The 27,352-nt window shown below is 41.5% G+C and overlaps 1 protein-coding gene and 1 long non-coding RNA gene across 2 annotated transcripts in view; both read left to right on the top strand.

Annotated features, from left to right (window-relative positions):
• Nucleotides 1-3,795: 3,795 nt before the first annotated feature.
• The window catches only part of PPP3CA (protein phosphatase 3 catalytic subunit alpha), a 326,780-nt gene continuing 303,223 nt past the window's right edge, over nucleotides 3,796-27,352 (top strand). Inside the window, exon 1 of the mRNA XM_047090421.1 lies at nucleotides 3,796-4,021. Coding sequence (XP_046946377.1) covers nucleotides 3,964-4,021 — 58 coding nt within the window. The 5' untranslated portion in view covers nucleotides 3,796-3,963. The remainder of the gene's footprint in view (nucleotides 4,022-27,352) is intronic.
• Nucleotides 8,851-11,908, top strand: LOC124519950 (uncharacterized). Its single transcript, XR_006964226.1, has 2 exons — nucleotides 8,851-9,570; nucleotides 9,772-11,908. It is a non-coding gene; the product is annotated as an uncharacterized LOC124519950 (long non-coding RNA).

Raw genomic sequence — 27,352 nt, 5'->3', positions numbered from 1 at the left:
TGGCCAGAGCTAGTCACATGCACCCATTTAGACGCACACAAATGCAGGCCAGGAAATGGAATCTCACCCGGGCACATGGTTCTCAGTGAGTATACTGGGAAGGAAGGGGAAATACAAGTTTTTAGCAGACTGCAAGTTGTTTTCTGCCAAGATGGTTCCCCCCTTGCCCCCCACCTTTTTTTCTCTGTTCTCTTCATAAGCAAAGGACATTGTTTTAGTAACTTTGGGAAAATGAATTGCAGTAACTTCTTGAAAATGTACATTCCAAGTGTAAGGTAATTTTATGACAGTGGTAACATAATCAAGGACTGCTTGGAGAGTCTAACAGGATAAAAAAATGGCAGCAGATTGTAGGACATCTGAAAACATATCTGAATACAAAGGATGATTTTGGCAGGGCTCCTGGGTGGCTCAGTCAGTTAAGTGTCCCATTCTTGATTTCGGCTCAAGTCATGGTCTCATGGGTTCGTGTGATTGAGACCAGTGTCAGGATCTGTGATGACAGTGTGGAGCCTGCTTGGATTCTCTCAGTCTCTCTCTCTGCTCTCCCCCTACCCCACACCTCAACATAAATAAACGCTAAAAAACAAACAAACAAACAAACAAACAAACAAACAAACAAACAGATGATTTGGCTATACCAGTATGCCAGATATGCAGACATAACTAGTCCCTAGTTAATTTCTGCTGTCTAGTTTTCCTTCGAGTAGGGTCCAATTTTGTCTAAGAAGATGTGTTTGTGTCGCAACAGTATGGACCATACACGTGCATTAAAGGTGTCCGATGATAGTAAGATGTGTTGTAAAGGGATTATGATTCATAACTTTTTTTTCCCATACATACCTCAGCTAGGAGGTGTCCCAAACTTGTAGCGGACTGAAGGGTGTGCCTCAAAGGTATGCCTTTATTTCCTGTCTGTATCATAAAACTTCTCTATTGATGCTGACATTTTAAGCCTTCTGATCTTGGTTCAAGGTGTTTTTCCTAAACCTGAAACATGTCCAAATAGCAGTGGGAACTGCCTGTTTATTTGCAACATGTGGGAGAAAACATTGTGGCCTTGGAAGTGAGCATCCTTGGACATGATTTCCTGGTCTTTCCTCAGGCAGGCCCTCTTCTTCACCCATAGGTCTTGGCGTCCCTGCCTCACTCTGTGCCATCTGGCCAGGAACCAACTTCCCAAATCTGCCTTAGCAACTGGCTCTGCCAGGGCTCAGGAGACTGTTTTCAGTAACCACTTCCTGAGGCGATACAGTGGCCTTTCAGAGCTCATATTTTTATGACAGTTCTACTAGACTCTAGGCTTTATTGAGGGCAAGGACCATTTTCCAGTAACTGCCCCTCCCCCCTCCCCTCCACCCCCCCCCCAAATAACCTACCATAGTGTCTGGTGTATATAAAAGGAACACAATACATATTTATTGAACGTACTGTCTGCCTAATTACCACACACTATGCTGGGGGTGTGAATTGGGCAGCAGAATCGTGGAGCCAGTGGCAGCGTCCCTGAGTAGGGGGGACACACCCTGCATGGTCTCCATTTGCTAGAAGGCCCACACCGAGGCTTCGAGCTTCCCTGCCTTTTAGGGTGAGTTCCTATTCCTTGCAGGCAGCACGCTCAAGGCATACTCCGGTGCCATCAGTCAAGTTCTCCAACTTCCTTTCGGGTTTGAACTCGAAATCTAATCCCTGCTACCCAAACACTTCTGGCTCCATCTCCTAGCTCCCTAAATCTTTTATTAGGCCTTTTACTGGGCTTATGGTCGAATCCAGGAAATAGGAAAAACCTGATATTGAAGGAATTTAGAAACGAAACAGGAAGAATCTAGGGTGAGAAATTTACTCAGCTCTCTTCGTTATCGACGAAGAAGCATGCTCCAATCTTGCCCGGTTGGTCAGAGAGAGGGGCTGCGAGCGGAGGTGACCTTCTGGCAGAGGGCGATGATCTCCTCATTCTGTGGTGCGGCAGACAGGTCAGAAAGGAGCTATCGGGGCATTGTCGTTCTCTGTCCTCCTGCACCTAGTGTTCCCTTCTTTACTCTCCTTCCAACCAAAGGGACCAGTGTGGGGATCCGCCTTGGGCTTCAGGGCCCTGCACACACCTAGCGCACCAAGTGGACGTCGGATGATTGGAGATGTGGTGCCACCATTCCCGACTAGTGGCTGCGTGCGCGCGTGAACAGGGAAAAGGCGACCCTCTCTGGTGTGTCTCCTGCCCATCATTTGTCTCTGGAGATTGGCAGGGCGGCCCCGGGTGACTCAGAGTTGCCCGGGGTCGCTTGGACTCCCGTCCCCAATCTCCTTGGCTAGCCCGTCCCGCACACTCGGCCACCTCCCCGGCGCGACGCTGAGAAGCGGCCCCTTTCTCAGAAGGTGTGGATGCGTGTGTATGTGTGGGGAAACGTTAATAACCAGCACGTCGCGCATCAAAAAGCCCCAATAGCAAAATGCACCGTACACCCATCACAGCCGGAGCCCGTCTCCCCAAGGTAAGTTGTTTATTCGTCGCCGTTTTGGCGATTCTCCCTGGACAGCTGCTGCAGCGACAGCGACAGCAGCTGTGCCGCGGGCCCCGAGCTCCCCGCGCTCTTCCTTCCTCCGCCCTCTTTCGGTGCTCCTCACCCCCACCCTCTTCCCTCCTCTCCCTGCCTCCCCCCTTCTTGCCCTCTCTCGGGCCACGCACACACCCGGAGACACCCTCCGCACTTGGCTACTCACACTGCGGCTTAACCCAGCCGACTAGGCACAGTTGCCAAAGCGGCGCTGGGGAGTGTGCGGGGTCTAGGGGCAGAAGCCACACCGGGCTGAGGGTGGCAGGGTAGAGCCCCGCTCCTCCCAGCCGCGACCCCCTGCCCATTCTCCTTCCCTAGTCTCGGCCTGCCGGCAACAGTGACACCTGAGCGGTGACTGGGCGGCGGAGGCGGCAGGCCCACTGGACTGGCAGCTGGGAGAAAACAGAGAGGGGGGCGGGGACGGCGAGGAGGAGCGGGAGGAGGGCCGAGCGACGGGGCGCGACCTAGCAGAAACTGACGCGCGCGCCAGCCAATGGGCGCCCGCAGCTTCGACGTCGGGGCGGGGAGCGGGGGGCTGGCTCCGCAGGGAGGTGGAGGCTGCCGGGGCGCTGGAGGCGGGGGCCGGGAGGAGGAAGGGGAGGAGGCGGAGGCGGGCGCGGTGGCGGCGGCGGCGGCGGCGGCGGAGGAGGAGGAGGGTAGGTTGCGCCCGGGACTGTGTCTGCCGAGCTCCGCGGCTGTGCCTGTGTGAGTGAAGGAGCCGCGCGGGGAGGCAGAGGCGAGCGCGGGCGAGCGCAGCGGCGGGACGTCTCCGGCGGCCGCGGGGCCAGCGGCGGCGCTTGGTGTGGGGAAGCAGCGGCGGCGGCAGCAGCAGCAGCAGCGGCGGCCGCCTCTCCGCCGCCGGGGACGCCGAGGCACGGCTGGTGGCACTGACATCGGCGGCCCTGCCTCTTCTGTCTCGCCCCCGGCCCTCCCCATGTGATCGGTCTTAATCCCGGCGGAGTGCGCGCGTGGGGCTTCATTCCGCGGTGCCGGGTCTCCTTGCCGGGGTGGGTGCTCCTGTGTGCGCTTCTCCTCCCCATCCCCCTTCCCCCAAGAATAAAAGAAGAACCAAGAGGCGTGCTTAGAAAATAAATAAATAACCACCACACACGCGCAGCCCGGAGCGGAGTCGGCGAGGCTGGCGGCGGCGGCTGAGGAGGAGTGAAGGCGGCGGCGGCGAAGGAGGAGGAGGAGGTGGAGGAGGAGGAGGAGGAGGTGGAGGAGGAGGAGGAGGAGGAGGGACGCGCGAGAAGGCAGTAACTTTAAAGCCAGCTCAGAAGCCCAGACCTCCAGCCGAGCGGTTTGCAGCGCGGCGGCGGCGGCGGCGGCGTTCAGTGTCTGGCCCGCCGGTCCGGTCGGGGTGTGCAGTAGGACTGACGAGCAGCGCGTCGCTGTCCCCCGGCGGCTGGAGATGTCCGAGCCCAAGGCAATTGATCCCAAGTTGTCGACGACCGACAGGGTGGTGAAAGGTAAGCGGCGCGCCGCGGTCGCCCCGGTGCACCGTGTGCCGCAGGAACCCTCACGGCTCGCCTCCCCTCCCCCCGCCCCCGGTTCTCTCCTTGCTCCAGCCACGGACCTTCTAGGATATTGTGCAACCCTCGAACCCCCCCTCCTTTGCGCGCCTTCCCCCCAAGCCTCTCACCCAGCCCCACTTGGGGCATTTTTATTTACGGGGGCGTCAGTTGGCAAATGGCTGAGCCGCGGGGAGGCGGCGGCGGCGGGGGTGGCGGTGGCGGGAGGGGGCGCCCGGGGGGTGGTTGCTGGCAGGGTGTAGCTGCTGTGACAGAAATAGGAAGTGGGTGGCTGCTCGCAGGCTTGCATGGGATCGGGTTTATGATTTTCTTTTGCAGAGGGAGGGGTGATTTATGGCTTTTAAAAAATTAATATGGCATTTTTATGTGGCCGTGGCTTTCCACCGACTGCCTCGCTCGGGCTGGGTTCTCTCGGAGCTCCATTGCAGCAATTCCCTCCGCGCCCCCTCCCCCTCCCCCTGAAAGGGCCTGCACAGGACTCGCGAGAGAGCGGGAGAGCGTGGGGGGAGCCCGGCGCTTCCTTCCGCGCGGGGCGGGGGCGGCCGCAGGCGGAGGGGGTGGCCGAGGGGACGCGCGGGGGCCGCGGGAGGCGGGGAACGACCCGAGAGCCCCGCCGCGCCGCCCCGGGATTCCCCCGCAGGCCCTGAGAAAGACACGAAAAGCAGTTCTCCAACCTCCCTCGCCACCGGAGCCTTCCTTCCCCCGCCGACCTGTCAGTGCTCTTGAATGGTTCCCCGCTGGAGCACACCTCCCTGGTGGTAACCTCACCCGGCTCGCTTCTTCCGTGCCCCTGGCACCCCCTTGTTAACGGGCCATTTGATTCCTGTTATTGCCTCTTCTCCCCTGCCCCGGGATCGTATACTCCTTGCCCTGAGGTTCCTGGCGTAGAGAAGCCGGGATGCGTGGGGTGAGGAAGGGGACAGGCAGTGGTCTTTCTTGCCCGGGAAAATCCGCCGTCCTCGTTGTGTTCCGTGGTGGAGTTGGGGAGGAACCATCCTACAAATCCTGGAAGGATGGGACAACAGAGCAGATCCTCCAGGATTAAGTAGTATCCCTCGTTCCTAGGGTTAGGACCCGGAGCAAAGCAGGGATGGGGTAGGGGCTAGGCACCGAACGGGCCTTAGAAATTGCAAATAGCACTGGCTGGTGTGGAGTGTGTGTGTGTGTGTGTGTGTGTGTGTGCGCGCGCGCGCGCGGTGTGTGTGTGTGTGTGTGTGTGTGTGTGTGTGGTGTATAGAACTGAGATAGTATCTAATGTGGCCATGAAAGTTGAGTGCAAGGCAATAAAGTCATTGGTCCCATGAGCACTTAGGTGAAGTAACTCTGCAGCCTTAAGACCATGATACAGAAGTCCTTCTGGGGCGACAGAACTGCTCATTGCTCCATTCACATTTGCTCACTTGTTAAAGTTGTGTGTGTATGTGTGTGTGCGTGGTGATGGGGGAGGGGGATTGTTTTCTCTTTTTTTAAAAAAAGAGAATAAAATATCTTTTCTTGTTTTGATTATATTAGAATCATTCCTGCTTGAATGCAGTATTCATAGACTCATCAAAGTAAGGAGGAAATACCTTTGCAAAAAATGACTCGAAGTAGGACTACAGATGAACAACTGTTCTCTCTGCAGTAATGGCTCCTCATGTAAACAGTGAATTCAAATTGATTCCAAAGAACTATGCTTTGTATTAAGGGTTATTGTTGACATTTTAAAAAATTAAGACCTTTTGCTGAAATATTGGAGAATAACAAATATCTCCCTAATGTGTGATGTTTAGGTGTAACTCCAGTGTATGTTAAGATTGCCTGTTTTCAAAATAGTGTAAAGCTTACAATTAAAGTGCTAGCAGTAAATGTGTCAACAATTAAAAGTCAGTCATATGTGCATACATAACTTCAGGTTCCCTGTTTTAAATCACAAAGTGTGGGTTCTCTGTGTAAATGTAAAATTGTCATGGAGAGAAGAATGTAGAATTGTCTATACATTCTGGCTTGATGTCTTTACCAATTAATGTGAAAGAGCCCATTCAGCCATTCTATGCCTATTTGGTCTTGCTTTTTTCCAATGCTATATTATAATGTTTTTATAGATGAGTCTTCATTGTAAGTACACAAATTCTCCTTAATTCCAAAAAAATGGTTTACATATTTTTGTAGAGCTAAAATGCACACGTGGTTAATATAGGAAAATAGGAAAGTCTCAAAATAGGGAAAGGTAATTTTGTATTTGTTTTTATAGGGATCTTGATGTGAAATTTTAAATGTGAAATTTTGTTTATAGAAAAAAACTTTTATTGATGAATCCTGACTTTAAGGTGGGCATGTTATTTTTCTTATGCTTTCTTATAGACTTTATATTGTTGGCTTAAAAGGCATTACTGAATGTTGGATCAACATTTGGTCACATATATGATTTTTAATAACTGATTATTTTGAAATGGTAATCTGTTTTGATTACCAGTTCTCTAACAGCATTTCCCTACGTATACACATGCTTAGTGAGTAGAAAGTACATGAATGATGAATGGAAAATAGATGACCAAATGATTTTTCAGGTTTACAAAATTAGGTAAGACATAGTTCATGGAACCATGACTTTAAATTTTGCTAGAACTTCATCTCAGTAGTCTGACAGGATTCTTTAATGTAGGAAAGGGGTTATCCTCGAGGAAATTTTTGTGCTCCTCAAACTTTCTCTCCTTTTACAATACAGATAGTAATATTTGGTTGCATACAGAAATAAGAAGTATTTGGATCATTATTACCATGGCATGCCATGGTGTTTGTTTACAGTTATCTGCATTAGTGTGATCTGGCTTTTGTTGTATAACAAATTGCTGTTTACAAATAAAGCTGTGCTTGTGGTTTTGTTTGTAGTAATACCATGATGTGACGGCTTTCTTGATTTGTACTTCCAGAATGCAACTTTAGAAAGGTAGGTTGAGTTTAAGTCTCAACTAACTATGCGATGTTTCAGGTTTGTAGCATCTTCTAGAGTGTGTTCAGAGCCCTGATCAGTTTTCCAAATCTTAAAGATGAAAGGGAATGGCAGCACTGGAGATGAAAAGCATTTATTTAGATTACCTCAAAAAAATTTACCTCTCATTTAGCAAAACTGGTGCTGTTTCAATTTGACTGTTCTTGGATAAAAACAATGGAAAACATAAAAAAAAAAAAACCTCATAGAAAAGATCTTGGGAATGCCATTTGTTGGAAATCGGAGTAATTTGACCCATTTACTGTTTTACATTTTTGTAAGAAAACAAAATATATGCGTAACTGTATGGCAAAAGATGGAGGGCAGTAAATAGAAGAATAACTACTCTCCCTTCTTTCCCCCAACACACCACATAGTCTGGTTTTTCTCTGCAGTGGTGCTCCTCAGGCCTGGTTCCAAACTCTGGCTTCTTTTTATTTCTCCTTGCCCGTCCCTGCCTTTAACTCCGTGTCTAGCCCTAACACTCCCTCCTGGCTTTGGAACTTAGCTATTTGAAAGTCATACACTTGGAGGAAATGAAATTGTATGTAATGAGTACCTTGCTTTGTTACTTCTTTTTCCCTTCCCTTTGTTCCCATCTCCAAGTATTTTCTAATGAGGTATTTCTTACCTTAACCCGAACTGATTTTAATAGTAGAAATTCCAGATAGCATGGCAGGTTGATGGGGAGTAAATGCCTGGGAAGAGTTTTGGGGATTTTCTCAAAAACTGTAGGTAGGGAATTTGTGCTTTGTGTCTGTCAGGTTGCTTTTGGCTGTGGGGAATGCAAAACAAAACAAAACAAGCTGTTTTTCTTTGTATTGTCAGCTTATATACTGTTTGTGAAGACAAAATACACACAGGGAAATTCTGGAAGGATATCTAAGATCATATAAGCAAGAAGCTGGTAGCTAAGCAAAATATTAAGTAAACAAAGATTCAAGCCACCAGTGATTCTAGCTGAATGAGATGGTAATATTGCTTTAAAAGAACATCAAGCTATGCTACATCAGTAATCATGATCATGTTTGGATTTTGAAGCAAAGTATTAAATAATGCCATTTCTTTGTGGTGTGTCAAGAGGAGCTCATTGTGAATTTATTTTACTTAGATTGGTTACCATCTATTCTATAGTATAGTATATTCTGTCTATCTGGTTTTCCATTTGAGTGCAGTAAGACCTCATTAATTCAGTGTCGTTAACTGAAACTATGATTAAGCATTAGTGTTTGGTGGCTGAAGTCTCCATCAGCAATGGATGTGAAGAAAGGGCCTGCTAATCTAATTAATAATATAAACAACACGGTTTGGGCATGGTTAATATACTTAACAGAACAGATTCTTTTCGGGATGTAGTGAGTAGCATGTAAATTAATGCTATTAATTACAAATTAGATCTGTTCGTTAGTGTTTTCTTTCAGGATTTCTACTATAAAGTAAATGTAACAAAACATTATTTTCAAAACATTTTGTAAACTAACACAAAAGCCTTAGGCAACAATTGAGACTGTGATTCGGGGAACTTCCAGTGATTCTAAAATGCCATCGAATAGGAAATTAACATTTAGAAAAGAATATGTTTTTGGAAACTGGGGGAAAGAACCTGTACTTTAAATGAGCAAGCTATTTTAAGACATCCAGTTAAAATGTGAAAAAAGTAACAGCTTAGAATCTAGTTAGTTTTACATTTGTTTATGTTAGTTTAAAAACATGCATTTTTATGTCTACTTCATTTTTTAAATCTGTTCATTTCCATAAATATGACCTGTTTTATTTATAATTTTAAAAATATGAAATATGACTTTGATATAATGTACGTTTATAATTTTTATAATTGGTCTCTCATGCTTTTCCTTATCTTTTCTGTGTCAGCCATGTGTAAAGTTGGAACTAATTACAAAACCAAATAAAGAGTCCATTTAGAGTGACCTCATTGGAAAACAGCATTTTTCTAGACATACTCTCCTTTTAGCAAATCCAGTTAATTTACTGTTTTGAAAGTTTTGTGAAAATATTGGACACTCCTGAACTATAGGGAATGATGATGATTCACGATCTGGAACTTTGGTAAATACTAAAAAATCATTTTGTCATTTTTTTAAGCAACTTTGTGGTGTAGCATGCTCTTAATATTCAAGAGAGATACAGTGAGATTTTGAATTCCAACTTTCTACAATTCCACTGTAATATATTGTAAGTCACAGGTTTTTTCCTCATTTGTAAAATTGTACTCACCCCTCACTTCTGGGAACCAGAGGATCCTCAAATGGAATTTGAGGTCACACTGGGTCCACTTGCCTGGGAATGGCAATTCAGTCACTGCTGACACAGAATTACAAATGACAATGTGTTAATGTATTTTCAGGGTCACTCAAGAATAGTCAGAACAATTAATATTGAAGTCTGTGAATGCCTTGGGTCTACAACAGTAGCTTATGGTGGCATTTATTTTATAGTTGAAGAAATGGAGACAGAATAGATAGAATGGTCGGTCACAGGTGGGACTAGAATGCAGGTAAGTGTAAGCAAATTCTTTCCTTTAGCAAAGATGTTCTTTTGTCTTGAAAACCTGTTTGACAGTGTCACTTCTTTTGGTATATTTAAGATGTCACATAGGAAAATTGTTAAACGTTATTTTCTATTCAGGTAAATATATACACAGAAATAGAAATAGCATATTATCCCACTAAAACATTTATTGACATTTATTTTGAAGGTTGTCATCATAAGCCTCTTTGTCTGAACTACAGATAATGGCCGATACAGTTGGTCTGGTTTGAGGATTTTACGAATTTCTAGAGAAAGCTCAAGCAAAACCAACAACCAGTGCTTCGTAGGTGTTTCACTCCTTTTTAAAAAATAGTCATCAGGTGGGAATGTCGGCACTGACACACGGTTTCAGTTTGTAAACTAAGTCTTTAGTAATCTTGACATTTTCAGCATTATTAACTCATTTTACCGTATTTTCATCTTCTGTATTCATACAGGCTGTATCATGATAAGCCATCAATTATATTTCATATAAGAAGTCAAATAAAACACTTCATATTTCTCTGTGGTTAGGTGTTCTGAATAATGGCTTAAATCAGATGGACTGGCAAACTGAGGAACTGGGCCTATGGCTGGGATCTCAAATCCATTTCACAAATGTACATGCAGTAACTGAAACCCTGATATTAAAAACAAAAACAAACCCTGACTGAGAAAGCAGTAATGAATCATTAAAATATCACAGTTTTAGAATTCGATCTATTCTTTGTGAGACATCACAGAAATAGAATGTTGTGTTCATCTTTTTATTTCCTTAATCCATGTCTTTGCCTCATACCAAGTATATTCCTACTCTATTTTAAAAGGATGGTCTGTCTGAATTTCTATGAACTTCTCTCTCTTGCAACTGGAAATTCTGCAGATGTCTGCAGAACGCAAAACACATAAGTAGAGACCAGAGATTTATGTTCCCAGCTGCCTCCAGATGATGACAGACCACCTTACAGGGTTTGTCAGTGTCAGGTACTTCCTACAGTCAGGCAGAAGAACGATGGTTGATGTTCAGAAAGAGAGTTTTATTCATACAGAGCTAAATTTTAAAAGATCCCATTAGCTCTAAGTTTCTGAGATGTAGAGTCTCTTCTTGTACTGTCCATACGGCGACTGTATGGACCCGCTTTATTTTTTTATTTTTTGGGGGGAGGAGCTGTTACTTCTGGTTTAAAATGTTCAGTTGTCTCTGTGTAGTAGTGGAATGTTTTGGAGATTCTGGTAGGTCGGTATCTAAACTATGTCTCCCAGATTGCTGCATATTCATGGAAGGTACACAAATTTTTTTTGTTAATATGTATATTCAGAGTTTTAGTTTGAAAACCATGGTCATCGAATCAGTGGTGCCTAGCTCAATGCCTTGCTTCTTATGCCCTGAATCAGTTCTTATCCAATGACTTTGAACATTGCACAATTCTCACTGCACCTCCTGAAGCAATGAATGGAGACAAATTATGTATTTATTTTGAGTACAATTGTATTAAGTTCTGTCTTTTTTATAAATGGTTCTATATGATAACTGTATGGTTTTGGAATACTTCCTCTCCAGCCGCATCAGACAATAGAGTATGAGAGGGAGGCATTAATAAGGTGATATAATTAGATTCAGGGAAGTTTTGTTGTTTGGTCATTTGGACTGGCTTCACGCCAGCTGAGTTTAAAAGGCTAACTCCTTTTCAACTCACCATATTAGCTTGAACTTGAAAGCTTTTTTCGATTTTTGTTGTATTTCCCCTTAGACTGCTCAGTTTTTGACAGGTGAGAAAAGATATGTTAATCACTCAGTGTTTGACATATTGGGTGATTTATATTTTTTAATTATTGTTTAGATTTGGACTTGAAGAGAGAATGATCGGGAAAATTCCATGAAACAAAACAAAACAAAACAAAACAAAACAAACCGAGACCAGAAAAACCCCTCTTCCTTTGTTTACATCTCAATTTATCATTTTCTGTAATGCTTTTGTAATTCAGAAATGCAGCCTTCTTCAACATAACCTCCTGCCCTCCTCCTGCCCTCCGCTGGCCCCCAAATGTCATTGGATTCTATCCAATGGGAAGATATATGGGCTATGAGAAGTTAAAAAAAATGTGGCACCAGCTCTCCTGACTCCTTATATTCTTCTAAGTGGGCTTCAAGCCATCGTTGACATTTGTTTTTAAACATCCTGTAAGCCATGCCGTTTTATCAAATTAAATTAAAAGCACAATATATTCTCTTACAATGACAAAACCTGAGTCAGGACTTCCAAGTTTGTGTTGTTATTATTATTTTGCTTTTTACAAAGGAATTAAATTTTTTTTAAATTAAACCTGGCATTGTTGGTCTGCTGTGCATACTTAATGCTAATAAAGTACATGCATACCTTCTGTGTGTGGGTTTGATTATTGTCACGGGAACAGTTCTCATCTTTTAATTCTCATCCTTTGAGCTTTGATTCAGAGGACACCTCCTCTGGGACCGCATCTCCTGAAACCTTCAACTGGAGTAAGGGGACTCAGCCTCTTCATTTTCTCGGAGGACACTTTGATTAGAGCATGCTCTGTGAAGACTTACTTACCTTTCTGCCTCCTCTCCAGGAGAGAGGGGCCTGCCTCCACTTATCTTGGTATATTTAACCCCAGTACAATGCCTACTGTAGAATATACCCTTGATACGTTGGTTGGTAAATGAACAAAATAACAGATAAAGGATAAGAGGGATTTAAATTTCCAAATTATGGAGTTCTTTTCTATTATGAAATTTTGTGGATCCTAAGTCATGGACAGCTCACAAACATCTGGTGAGTTTCTTGTTTCATAAGTGCCAATGCTGTAGAAGGGTTTTTTTCACATGTATTTCTGAAATGCTCTCTCGTTAATTGAGATTATATGTTTTTTGCCCAATAGACAGACTACAGAAGCATAGTGGGCAGAAGTGGCTTACCCAGGGAGTGCTTGGTTGTCAGTGGCTCATTGTCAGTCAAAGGACATATAGGTCTATTTTCTCAGAGGTAGGTGATGTTTTCTTCCTTAAGGAAGACTGGTGATGATACCAAGTTGAGAGAGAGCCACTATGACAAGCCTCTGGGAGGCCCAGATTAGACTTCACAATTACATTGCATACTTAGATAAATACACAAATGTAAATGAATAAAAGTCAATATGTTCAGGAATCAGAGCAGAGATGTAAAACATAACTGCAGGCCCAGATAAGACATGTCTGTGTAATACTAATAAAAAATCTTCAGGCCCATTCCGTGAGTACAGGCTGCTGGTGAGTCAGCTCTGCCGATGGCACGTCTACATGGTGGATGTTTTTCTGAAAACTCAGCCCTGGGATCCACATCAGCTGGGAGAGGGTGTGTTGTGAGGCACCTGCTCTCAGCCCAGTCCTTACAGAGCACCACTGATCTGACCTAGTCCGCACTTGGTCAGATGGCTCCCCACTGAAGCAGGCTTTCCAAGCCCCCGTTTATGGGCTAGGATTTAATCTGTCTCCCTAGTGCAAAAATACTTTTCTTTCAAGGAGTTGAAGACCAGGGAAACTATAATTTCCCACCTAAAATCACATCACTGTCACTGCCAATTTGCAGTCGGCAGTCAGGAGGAATCTCTCTGTTGACTACACCTCTGGCCAGAATTCTACTTGACTACTCTGTCTCATTTCCACATGCACTTTCGGAAATGCATGCAGAAAATTTGGAGGTTCTTAAAAAAAAAGAGGTTCCTTCCCCTCCCCCAAGTGGTTAAAGGACTTAAAATTGTGAAAGGAACTAAGATTATTGAGTTTGAATAAGAAAAGTTTGAGTGGTAATTTATAGATTTCAGGTATTAATAAGTCTCTTTCTACAGTGAGTCACACTCCTACGTTAATCTGTCACCGCTATCAATTGAATAAGAAAAAACACTATCTGGAAGCATCAGGGATTTTGGTGACTTTTTTTGTTTTTTTTAATCCAGTCATATACATTTAACACTGGCATGGGTTATGGGTGATCTTCGGAATGGAGAGAATTGATGATTCTCGTTTATTCAGGTTGTAAATGTGATCTAAATCTAGAATTATAAAATTTTGAAGCTGGAAGAAACCTTGGGAATCTAACTCCTCATCTGGCATGGAGCCAGTCCTCTGATTCTGTACTGGTGAAAGGGACTGAGAGATGAGTGGGAAAGCTTTTACCTCTTACACTTGCCAAAGTGTCTGAGCCAAAGCAAAACAAACAAATCAAACTCTTGGAATTGGAAGGTGTGGCAGTGATCTAGCTCAGTCCATTCCCAATTTGGAATGTTCTGTCCAGCCTCTGTGATGGATGCTAATCGCACTCTTTCGTGAAAGCATGAAGGAGCCCCCTACTGATTAAGACCTGCTCTCACCTGGCCATTTCTACTTGTCAGAGTGTTTCCTTAGGTTTGACATCAGTTAATGCTCTGGAGTACACAATCATTGTTCCTAGCATTGCCGTGTAGAGTTCCCTAAGATGAGCCTTATCTGTCTTTCACAAGAGAGCTTATTTGATATTAAAAGCAACTTTCATGTTGTTAAGTCTTCTGGCTATTCCCCACATGACATTGTTTCTGGGTCCTTCTCCAGCCCAGTAGCCTTCCTTTAAACCATGGTGATTGTCAAGTTCTTTGGAAAATGGAGAAGTGAGTAAAGGTACATGTTGGCTTACCTCTTTCCATTGAACTTCCAGCACCTTGAGCTTGGTTGCCTAAGTGCTCCTGCTTTTCTCTTCTGTGTTCTCATGCTGACCCTTAAACTTTCAGGTCCTTCACTGATCCAGTCTTGTATCCCTTGATGTCCCTTGGGTGGGTGGGGACTGCTACTTCCATGATGCTCTTACTCCTCATGGCTTCCTATTGAAATTCCCTTCCACTGTCATCTCCCGGTCCTGTAGCTTGAAGGTGTCAAATACTTAACCTACTCTATATGCAGAGCTTTCCAGAAAATCTGAATAGCAGATGCATTTTAGCAGTGACTTTCTGGAGGTGTTGCCTTCCTTTTACTTGCTTTTATATGTAATACAGACCAGTAATAAAGACAGCACGATAGCATGGTGATATTAGTGTGGTAATTGAGGACAGGCCAAGTCCCTTGTTTACTTTTCAAATCGCACCATGAAGGCAGCTCAGCACCCTGCTTGCCCAGAGCCAAACTTGCCTTCTCTGCTTGCTCCTCTTCTGGGCACCTAGTCTTTGAAGGTTGTTGATAATACACAGCTCCTAAGGCCATTGAATTTGGCTAACCTAGTGAGTTCGATTGTAATTTGATACCTAGTTTAAGTTTCACGGAGGCCTAAAAGAGGCCAGTGCCTTCCAACTATGGTGTCACAACACATTTCTGTGTTACACTCAGCTGTGAGGTATTAACAGCTACTGACAACAACGTACAGAAGTTTGCAAATGACTTATTTTAAAATATCTATATATAAGCCAGGGTGGATTCCCGTTCAACCCTAAAATACTACGTTCGCTTGTATTCTGATGTTTTTCCTCATGCAGGAGAAGGGATGGAACTGTAGCTATCATGGTGGGCATCTTGCATAACGTACAGGCTTTTTGATCTTCTGATACACCGTTAATCACAGTGGAAATTGTACATTCTTATAACCTATGGCAGTGTTTGCTTTATTCCAGTGGACATTTTTGAGGACAGTTTATTGCAATCTGGATTCATGCATGCTAGTGTATTGTGAGAGTGAATGTCATGTGCATCTTGACAGAAAGGCTGACTTCTGCACCTAGAGAGTGTACCTTCATTAGCCAGATCTGCAGATTGGATAGATCTTGAAATATCCTGGGGTGATTTCAAAGTGCTTTATGCAGCCTGCTGTTTTCGAACATCTCCCACGGGCCATGGCCAAAATTCCATGAATTGTTATTTAGGATGAGCTTGGCCTTGGCCTTTGGGTAGTATTGAATTCAAGAAAAGTCCTGTGCTTTCCAGAGACTTTTTGAGAGTAAACTTCCATGTCTCCTTTTGAAGAAGAATGCCATGCCTCTTGCACCACTCAGTTTTCTCTCTGCTCCCTTCAAGTGTGATATAATTGTAATACCCTAGTTGGTAAATGGATTAAATAATCCATTATTGAGTATAAAATGACTGTTGAAAATATATTGTTTCCTTCACTTATCAGACCATTTTCCTATACATCCATCCTTCCATCCTGTCCATGCATGCATCACTGCTTGCCTGGGTCTGTGCTGTGTTCTTGGGGCTTAAAGTAGGCAATCTCTGAAGGTTGCTATCTAGTGTGTGTGTGTGTGTGTGTGTGTGTGTAGTGGTGGTGGGGGCGGGGGAAGCAAATCACAACATAAGTGGTAATTACTTTAATGGCAGAAGATACTACATGCTGTGGAGGACAGTAAAGGAGTGATTCACTGTTTTTCATAGTTTGCACTTTAATTTTTTGGCAAAAATAAAGGGAAGCAATATTTTTTTCCTGTGTCTTGTATATAAGCACAATGTTAGAGCATGGGCTCATTTGTAAATATAGATGGAATAAAAGGAGTGTTGAGTATTTATATGTGGAATTCTGTAGCTGTTACAGTTCACCTGTGAGCAAGGTGTATGAGAAATAATCATGGGTTGTGGAAGGTGGAAGAGGCTTTCAAAGTCAAGCCAACTAGTTCAACTATCTTCCAAAAAAAAAAAAAAAAAAGGAAAACCACCTTCCTATTAAATGGTTAATAAGCCTTGCCGCCCCACCCCTGTAGAATATTTACAGTGATGAAGAAGCAGCATCAGAGTGTAGAAATAACATTGGTTTACACTTTGATAAAATCTGCTTTTAAATCCTGCTTTCTCTATGTACCAGCTGTGTCTGTGGGGAGGTCATGTAACAACCCTGAACCCATTTTGCTTACTGAAAAGTGGAACGGATAGTATTAATCTTTCAACTTTGCAAGACTATTGTAAACTATGAGAGGAATTGTATGTGAAATGCCTAGCTTACTGCCTGCCCCCCAAAAGACCTCAGTACATGCTAAGCATTGTGGGGGTGGTGTGTTTTTTGTTTTTTCATTGTTGGACAGCTCCTTTGAAAGCAAAGTTTTTTGCTTCTGGAAGTAACCTGCATTGAAGTATCCTACCCATTGTCAAATCCACTGTAGTGTGAGGGCCTCTGCCATTCCTCTGAGACTGGCAGAGGTCACCAGTGACTGTCCAGTTGCTGGCTTCTGTTGTATTTGACATAATGGGCCACCTCTTTCTTCTTGAAACATTGTCTTCATTGGCTTTTGTGGGTTTCCTCTTTGACCTGTTTGCCAGCTCCTCTGGACTGAATCCTGAATGTTGATGTTCCTTTTCTTTTTACAAGTTCTTCCATGCAGTTTCATAGCTTTACACGCATAGGATCGGTGACAGGTGTGTGCTGCTTGTAGGCTGATGAGTAACACATCTATATTTGAAACCTAGTTTTTTCCTCTGGAGCTTTCTCTCAAACCCTATACAGAACAGTTGCTGTAGATGGGTATGGTGAAAATCCAGTGGGGTATTTCTTCTGTGTTCCTTAGCCTGGCTGATGTTACCATCATCCATCCAATTAAACAAAGCTGTTATTCAGTTCAAGTTTTCTAAATGTTTCACGTAGTGCTACAATAGCTTCCCAACATGAGTCTTTTTGCTTTCAAACTTGTCCCTTCTCATAAATTAGTTTTCCCACTAGAGGGATCCTTTAAACATGAACATCTGATTATGCTAATCCCATATGTGGTTGTTGATCTTCTTCTTACTGATTTGTAGGAACTCTTTATATATTGTAGAATTTGACCCCTATTGCATGAATTTTGAAAATACTTTTATTTTTTTTTTTAATTTTTTGTTAACGTTTATTTATTTTGGGGACAGAGAGAGACAGAGCATGAATGGGGGAGGGGCAGAGAGAGAGGGAGACACAGAATCGGAAGCAGACTCCAGGCTCTGAGCCATCAGCCCAGAGCCCGACGTGGGGCTCGAACTCACGGTCTGTGAGATTGTGACCTGAGCTGAAGTCGGACGCTTAACCGACTGAGCCACCCAGGCGCCCCTGAAAATACTTTTAATATAGCATGTGTCACATTGTACTGAACTTAAGTCTTTCCAGTTTATGACAATATAAGTTCTTGAAAGCAGAGAGAACATCTTTTTATTCATAAGTGTATTCTCGATGCTTCTCTGTGTTTGGTCTATACAAAGTTGATTAAACTAAACTGAACTACTTAAAAAATATCGATACTTTCCATGGCTTTGTATTTGCTTTACCTCTGTATGTAACATTCTTGCTCTCTATTGTGTCCCTCTTCTGCATAAAGCTTCTCTGATCTTCTCAGGCATAGCTCTCTGTGATACTTCTTGTACTTTGTACACACAGTGTGTCACAAACATTTGCAACAAAATTGTCTCTTTGTGAAATTAACCAGGACAAGGCCTTGTCCACTCATCTCCCCAGTGCTTAGCATGATGCCTAGCATGTAATTAGTCATATTCTCCCTCCCCCACCAGCAAACAAATTGACCAGAAATGATATACCTGTTCATCACAAAAGCATAATGACATCAGTACTTCCTTTTTTCCCCTTCCAATATCATACTTTTTTTTTTTAATTGATGTAGTTCAAGTTGGATTATTTTTCCTAGTACTCTTGACTTATGGAACACCTGACCCAGGTGTTCATGTAAATATATTAAGCCAAGTCTCCTCCACTCTGGATTTGGTAATTATTTTATACAATTCTACAAAGCACTACATTTAAAGGAATACCTCAAGTTTGATTTAACCTTGCTTACCTTGTCCTCTGGTTCTAGCGTTTTTAGATCTTTTAATTAAACATTTGGATTCTTTTGATTCTTCTTTTTAGTTATTTGCCCCAAATTATGTCCTAAGTAGATTTTCCTAGGCCTTTTACCTAAGGCTGGCAACCAAATGAATTTTTGGAACCGGCCAATTTAGATGAGTGAGTACACAAATCTTTATTTTAGGTTCTACATATGTAACATGGGAAAAAATCCCACCTATGTTAAGAAGCTTGTGGCTTCTGTACAAAAAAAAGGAAGTGCTTGTATAATTGGTTGTCCTTGATCTTTTCCTTACTTAATTAGTGTATTTTTCTATGACTGTACTTTGGAATGATAATTTTTAAAAAAAATTTCAAGTGCTTCTGCCTTCCCTGAGATTTATTTTAGTCTTTCGTCATTTTAGGCAGTAGAAGAATGAATTTTCCAGGGATAATGATTAAAGAGTTGGTGTATTTATTGCTAGTATATGTTTTGTAATGCATTTCACACAATTATATTTGAAGGGAATACTTCAACTTGTCAGCTACTTTGCTTCTTCTTCATAGGATCTTAACATAAATAATACAGTGCCTTTACTTATTTTTGAGATTTCTGTTCTAAAAATGTTAATAATATTAATGCATATGCTTTGCATGTGCATTACATAATTTTATCCTTCCAATAACTCTGAAGCTAGGGGAGAGGCAGTGCCTTTTGAAGGTCACACAGCAAATAAATGTTGGAGCAGGTACAGTAAAACCTTGGTTTGCAAGCATAATTAGTTCTGGAAACATGCTTGTAATGCAAAGCACTTGTATATCAAAGCGAGTTTCCCCATAAGAAATAATGGAAACTCAGATCATTCGTTTCATGATCCCAAAATATTCATATAAAAATGATTACAGTACTGTAACATAATATAAAATAATAAAATACAAAATATAAAGAAAAGTAAACAAATTAACTTGCACTTACCTTTGAAAACCTTCCTGGCTAGTGTGAGGGAGACAAGAGAAAGAAGGTTACTGTGTAGGACGACTTTCACTATCACTAATGGAATCACTGATGTCTGTTAGCTCAGTGGAATCTTTTTCTGCATGGGGGCTATTGTATACACTCTCACGGATGTTGACTGTAGTATGCTATTAATAAACTCTTGTCATACACTGTATTTAACATAACTGACAATTAGCAGAGGAAGGGTCTATATCTGCAAGCAGCCTGACCTAGAATGAAGCAAAGCATTCCTGAGCCTACTCTTGTATGGAAAAGCAAAGGACTGTCCATAGGTGCTTTGAAGTGACAAGAAATACACTAATGTCAGTTGTGGGCACCTTCCAACATTCTGAAAGATCACTGATTTCTGTCAAACATCGTGGCTTGAGACCAAGCATCCGAGCATGGGAGACCATCACCCCCAATCCTTCAGTGAGTGGCAAGGGAGAGAAGAACTGTTGGCTCAGTTGTGATCTGTGATCGTGTGACATTTGCCGTCACATACTGCTTGTATTGCAAGATGTTGCTCATTTATCAAGTTAAAATTTATTAGAAATGTCATGTGGAATATTCGTAGAACAAGTTACTCGCAATCAAAGGTTTTACTGTATTTAGATTCCAACAGTCTCATCTCGAGATCCTGGGCTTTTCCTACCATAACACTAAGTTGAAGGACACATTAGACCAAATTCATTAGGTAGCATCTATGAATTGATAGAAAATAGGCATTTGTTTTTGTATAAAATATTATCACTCCTGGAAGTCATTTTAGTAGATTGTCATTGGCTTTTGTATAGCACACAAGTGCTAGAGAAAAATGTGTCATTTCTGTGGGGCAAGCACTTGTTTCCTTTTTAGAAATACATAGCCAGGGCACACATACAATGGGACTAGAGTGTAAACTAGGCCTTACTTGGCCTTACTGACTTATTCATGGTGTTACAGGACAAACTAATCTAAAACATAAAAGGAAATGCTGTGAGTTACATAAAGAAGATATTTTTATTGGACCTTGAGTTTTTCTTTTAAGTTAAATCTATGCCAAAAAAAAAAAATCTAGTGCTAGCTGTTGTATATTCTGCTGGACTTTGTTTTAGAGACTTTGCTTCTTTATATTCATTTTCATATTTTTGTCACTAAAGCAAATAAAGGAAGCCACACATAGCTAAAGTGAAAGCCACTTCAAGGAGACGTCACATGAAACATTTTGAGGAGGGAGTTATGTGGTTTCATTGTGACATTTTAGATGCAAATGCAAATTGTTTTGAGATCAGAATTTTTCATTTACCACTTAGAACTCTGCTGTTCTATGACGAATGTTTGGCAGTAGCCTAGTTAACGCTTTTTGAACTGATGTTGTGATTATTTAAAAGAACGCGTGATGATTCAGTTTCTGAATTTTGATGCTTCTCTGAGGCAGGTGATTAAATACATTTATTTCTTTGTTCACATGATTGCTAAGCACATTTCTGATCCAACAGAACCTGGTTGGACTGATGTTGAGAAGTCGTTCAGCTGAAGTAGTTACAGGTCACAGGCTCAGAAGATTTGGCCCTTTGCCTTGATTCCCTGAGTCTGTAAATTCAGGGAGCTTTAATTTCATCCTGAGACGTCTGGCTTTCCCTTGCTTCATGACCAACACCTCTATATGTGGGAAAATTTCTTCCCTGCCGGAATCAGCTTGGGTTCATATTTTCTTTTCCTCTCCTTATCCCCGTGCGGTATTTTTGTGAACCTTGGACTTCAAATATGACCTTTATTTGGTGGCTGTTTACAGGTGTACATTAACACATAGAAGAAAAATTTTGAAATAACTACAGTTCTTAAATAGGAGTACAACTAGGGTGTTTCATTGACAGTTCTTGTTTTGTTAATTTATATATATTGAAATGTAAGGTATTTTATGGCCTTGGAAAAACAAAATATACATTACAACTTTTCGGCTGTGTGTGTTTATCTTAATCCTTGGCCTAAAACTTGCCTGAAATAAGCTTTACCTTTTAAGGAAATTGACACTGAGATATGATTATGCCTGGTGAATTATAGTACACATAGATATTTTGAATGTTACTGTTAAAAGGAAAAAAATATCAGGTACATCTGTATTTAAAAAAGAGTATCTAAGTAAAATAACCAATGACTAAGCATTCCATTTGTGCCTTATATGAACAATGTGAGCAAATATGAAAGAAACCTGTAAGAAATATGTTTTTTTTTAAATATCGCTTTCATTTGTATCCTAGGAGTGAAATTATGAAGTAGAAGATTAACATAGGAAGTACCTCTTTTCAGAATTCCCCTATGGTATAAATACAACTTCTGAACTCACTTCACTATTTTCGCCCTTTCTAGAACTAATGAAGGAGGCTGACATATTTGTAGTGTATTCCAAATTTCAGAGATTTTTCTGATGGGGAGAGGCATGTCCCTCGGAGTCACAATATTTGATGACAACTTAATTGTAATGGACACAAGCGAGACTCCATATTGCCTTGCTTCTACATATTCTTAAAAAATGGAAATTTGCATAAATTGTCTTCAGTGCACACTATTTTTAATGATTTTTCCCTTTCACTCTTAGGCTAAACTATGTATTATGAAATTGTGCACTTCTGTGCAAAGTTTCCAACTTTATGAGTTTTTGTGAATGATTGCTTTCTGCAGCGATGAAATTGTTTCCAATAATGGATATTTTTAAATGATTCTGTAATCATATTATAATTATGTCAGAGGTAATAAAGGTACCGTCTGTTCTTATTTGAACTTCTGTCCTATGAAGAGATAGCACCAGAAGTGATATTTTGCTTTTGATTTGGCATGTATTCAAGACATTACTTTCCTCCCGTACTGTTATCCCCAGCCACTGTTCAGAGAATTTCGTAAGTGAAGGGAGTGAAGGGGAGGAAAAGCCACGTTACATGTAGGCAGGGCAATAGTGAAGCAGTTAGAAATGGTGTCTGTCTATAGGTCATCCTTGGTTGACTTGTATTGTAATGCAGGAAGCCTTTTTATGCATTTATCTCCGGACATGGCATTCTGGAGAGCTCAGTACATGCTACTTGTTGCTGTTTCTGATGGAATCTAGAAAGAGGTCATAGAAAGGACTGGGATGGCAGGGTGATGGCAGACCCTCTTCGGTCTTCACAGACCCACCTGTTTCTGCTTTAGAAACATTTTACCGTTCTTTTTGCGTCTCTTTAAATTGATCCATTGGGTTAAAATTACATTTATCTTTAAACGTGACCTGAATGGTGTCAGCTATTTTTTTTTTTAAATTTAATGTTTATGCATTTCTGAGAGAGAGAGAGAGAGAGAGAGACAGAGCACAAGCTGGGGAGGGGCAGAGAGAGAGGGGGAGACACAGAATCCAAAGCAGGCTCCAGGCTCTGAGCTGTCAGCACAGAACCTGATGGGGGGGGGGGGCTCGAACTCGTGAACCCTGAGATCATGACCGGAGCCGAATTTGGGCACTTAACTGACTGAGCCACCCAGTAGCCCCTAGTTGTTGTTGTTGTTTTTCTTTTTTAAAAAGATGCCGTTTCCTTTCATCCTTGTAGTCATCCTTGTGAGGTAGTTAAGTAGTTAATATGGCAGCCCGTTCCACTTAAGAGGAGACTGTGCATCAGAGAACTTATTTCTTGATCCTCACAGAGCTAATCAGTAGTGAAGCTGAGATCCAAAACCAGAACCTAGGAGTGAAATTTAAAAATTATTTTGAAGAATTTTCAAGCATACATAAAAGTTGAGAGAAGAGAGCAATAAACCTCCATGTACCTATCCCCTAGTTCAAGCATTGAGGTACCAAATTTCACAACATTTGGCTTATCTATACCTTTTTGCTTTTTCTTTCCTGAAGTATTTTAAAGCTGATCCCAGATAATTGCGTTCTCGGTAGTGCACATTTCAACTCTAGAGCAAACGTTTCATTTCTATACCAAATGTTCTAGGTATAGGAGAGAATGACATAATACAAAGACTGTGTAGAGGCCCTACTTTTATCCAGAAGACAAGTTATATATCTGTGTTCAGTGTTTTTGATATGAGTGGTCTTCATTTGCTCCTCATTTATTAATAAGCTAGTGATGAAACAGGTGATACTTATTGAGTCCTGATTCTGGGCTAGGAGCAGCCCTTCATGTCTCATGCATATTAGCTCATTTAGTTCACGGGAGCCCCGTGTTACATAATCATTTCCTGTGGGTTCAAGTTGCTTTTTAAAATTAATTATCTTGGGGCGCCTGGGTGGCTCGGTCAGTTAAGCGTCCGACTTCGGCTCAGGTCATGATCTCACAGTCCGTGAGTTCGAGCCCCACGTCGGGCTCTGTGCTGACGGCTCAGAGCCTGGAGCCTGTTTCAGATTCTGTGTCTCCCTCTCTCTGCCCCTCCCCTGTTCATGCTCTGTCTCTCTCTGTCTCAAAAATAAACGTTAAAAAAAATAAAATTAATTATCTTTGTACATAGAAGTAAAATATACTACATTGCCTTAAATTGTAACATCTTCTCTACTCCTTCTTACCTTTAATACTAATTATAACAATGTATTAATGGAGAGCTAGCTGATGCTCAAAAGTGTGGTCCATAGACCAGTAGCATCTGCATTGCCTGGGAGCGTCTCAGGCCAAACCCCAGAACTTTTGAATTAGAATCTGCATTTTGAATAAGATCCTTAGCTGATGTATATGTATATTAAGCTTGACAAGCCCTAGGTGGCACTTAAATAGTGCCTCCCAAGTGTGACTGCACATGTCAGTCACCTGGAAAACCTTTAAAGCTATCAGTGCTCAGTCCTATCCCTGACCAATTGAATGAGATTCTCTAGGTGAGGGCCTGGTGTCACTGTTTAAAAAAGTCTCCCAGGTGACTCTTAAGTTGTTAGGCCAGGCTTTAAAATGCCCTGGTTTAATAGAACTAGAGTATCTTTTCATTGTGTTTCAGCTACTTTGAACAAAAAATTTCATCTTGCAAATCATGTATTGAAAATGATACCCTCGATATAGATGAGAATTGAAGATAAAAGAAATTCTGGGCTTACACTTAATAACTTAATGTTCTTAATAACAGTATTACTATTAGAAATATTGCATACCTAAAGAGAAAAGGTGGCCTATAAGTGAAAGCATAGACCCTTGTCCTAATGTTTTCAACATTTGAGAGATTCTTTAGGTTAAAGCGAGATTTTTGTTCAGGAAAATTGGGTCTCTGATTAGATCAGGGACACAAGATGTTCAGACATATATTCTGACTCCATTTGTTCCTTATTATGTTGGGTAAATGGGTTAATCAGCCTACCTTTGACGGAAAGGGGGAACAGATAACACTTATCACACGGACACAATTAACCTTAGTTTGTTGAAATACCTTAAATTCCTTGAATAAGAGGCACTGAAGAAAGTCAAATTTTCGTCTTTAAAGTAATTGCTTTCCCAAGCCCTGTAGTAGCACGTTTGTGTATTTTTAAAGCTACCCATTAGATTAGTAGCATTTTATGGTTTGGCTTCATCGGAGGAATGGCTTTAGACGTGGAGGAAATGTGGCAGACAGATTAGGAGACCAGCACAGTAGGCCTGGAGACACTGGAATATTAGAACCATCAGATGTGGATACTTCAAGGGAGCGAAAGATTACATTTTAGCCCAGTGCCTTTATTTCACAGATGACCGAATTGTGGCAGAATTGTGAGTTTTTAGGGTCTTAGAGAGAAATGCATGTTCCATTTTTATTTATCTTTGATAGTTTTTCGTTAATCAAATACATTGTGTGCTTATATGTACACACGTATGACAAGTGTACCAAAAATAATGTAACAGCAACATTGAAATTGTTCTACAATAAAATGTTTTTGTATCTTTTTGTATCTCTTTCTTCAAAGTTGTGATATCAACTAAATATGTTCTTTATCTCATGCATTTGGAATAGACTACGGTATCTATTTCTTATGGGCAAGATTAGGCATGTTTTTGTTGGCCTGGGAAAAGTTGCAATGTGAAGAGAGTGACTGTTATATTATTTATTTAACATTTAACCTGAAAGTCAAAATGTGTTCAAAAGAGCTCATTTGACAAGGGTTCTGAGTCAGAAGTATTAAAGGACAAATGAAACAAGGATTTCTTATTCTTAATCAGGGTTGGGGGAAAGGGCCAACCTTCTGCAGGGAAAATGACTATAAATGGGCTTTGCAGTTAAGACATCCTCTGTTGCAACAGCTGCCTTTCTGGTTGGCCTGGTTTTCCCCTTTCTTCACAGAGTATTGCTGCTAAAAACACCTTTCTGTTGGCACTTGAACTCTGCCATTTGACTCTTCAATTTTCTCTTGTTTCCTGCATGAAATTACATTTTCTTGCTTTGACTTGTGAAGCTTTGTGCAGCCTTGGAAGCAAGCTGCTTGCCTTTGTTTTCATTTTGCTATTCCCATCTTGGGGGCTAGCTCACTAGTACTTGGTATCCTTGGAAGGGTTCCCTCATTTTCACGCCAGATGACAACAACAAATGATCCCAGCTCCTTGGTCCTTTTATAGCTAGCTTCTTTGTGAAGAAAATTTAGAGAAAGAAAATTAAAAATAAATTGTATTCAACACTGAAGATAGAATGACATTCACACCCACTGATGGACTTTTTGGTCCCTGCTGATATTTTTAAGCCCGTAGGCTAAGGATTGTTTTTCCTTGCTTTAGTGATGTAATAATGCTGCCAAAGTAACACCCAACACTCATTTACCTATGAAATACTCTTGTGTGTGTTTGTTTTTTTTTTTTCCAAATAAATACATCTGGTTTCTGAACTATACTTTTTTTTTAAATGTAATTATTTTAAGTCAGTTGTACTAACAGATTCGTGTTTCTGCTTTTTTAATTCCAAGTGATAAATGCATAAAAAGGAAATGTGTGTGGACATGTCTATCTCCGTAACTGTGCTGTCCTGGGTTTGTTTATAGGCATTATCATTTGTAACATATGGGTGAGAAAACGGAATCACAGTTTTGGATCGCAAGGATCACTGGTGGACATAGAAGACCAATCATGTGTACTGTATAAGAGTCGTTTTGATAGCAAATAACATAAATCTCATTAAAATAGCTTGTCTTGTAATTGGAAGTCCAAGGGATGGATTTGGCTTCCACACACATCGGGATTCTCCTCCTTACCCCTCTGTGATGCTTTCCTCTTCACTGGCTTTAAAAGGATGCAGGCGTTTTCTATGTTGGAGGAAAGATACCCACCAGGAAATCCAGACTTATATGGTCTTTCACTAGAGAACGCAGAATAAGCCTGAGCCAGCATACATCAAAATCCATATGCTCCCTCAAAAAAGATTCTGATGAGATCCTATGCCTGTCCCCTTTGGATCAGTCTTTGTGTCCATGTCTGCCTATTTATGAAGTAATGGCAGTCCAATTATAAATTAGAATATTGCTTGTTGACCCCAAGATTAGAATGAAGGAATAGCTGTGACGTGTTATGTTTTGGTCAAGTTCTTGTAGCCTGAAACATTGTCTTTTTTCCACTAAATGTATATTTCTTTCCAAGGATCCTGACCAGTCACATAGAATCTGAGCCCTCTCCACTGCAGGAAACACAGTGAAAATCTTTTTCTAAATACGACATTGAAGATATTCTGTGGCAGTGCTGATCTGTTTTCGAAACATCTTCGTTTAGCACCTTTACTGTTTTAATATCAATAAACTTTGTAAGTGAACAAGTTTTAATTGATTACCTTTCAGGGTAGCTGTTTTGGGAATATCTATATGATTCCATATAAGGGAATGCCTCCCTGATACTAATGTATAATCTCAAGTGTAAACTTTTTAAATCACATTTGGAATAGGTTACTTTTGGGTTTGTTTTTTTATGTACTACAAATACTGTATGTGTAAATTTTCAGTAGTTTCTGTAAGACAGAATACTATTTCCTGATCATGTTCTTAGGTTTGATGGTTTTTGTGTAGTTTTGAAAAAAAAAAAAAGACTAGTTCACACAACTTGTAGCTGGTCTAGAAATTTATTGAAATTAATGAATACTAAATGGAT

Source organism: Lynx rufus, unplaced genomic scaffold, assembly GCF_022079265.1.
Source record: "Lynx rufus isolate CCGP_SWC_20201006 ecotype Redwood Valley unplaced genomic scaffold, mLynRuf1.p SCAF_3, whole genome shotgun sequence".
In the NCBI taxonomy this organism is placed as follows: Eukaryota; Metazoa; Chordata; class Mammalia; order Carnivora; family Felidae; genus Lynx; species Lynx rufus.
This window is presented reverse-complemented; position numbering and strand designations above follow the sequence as displayed.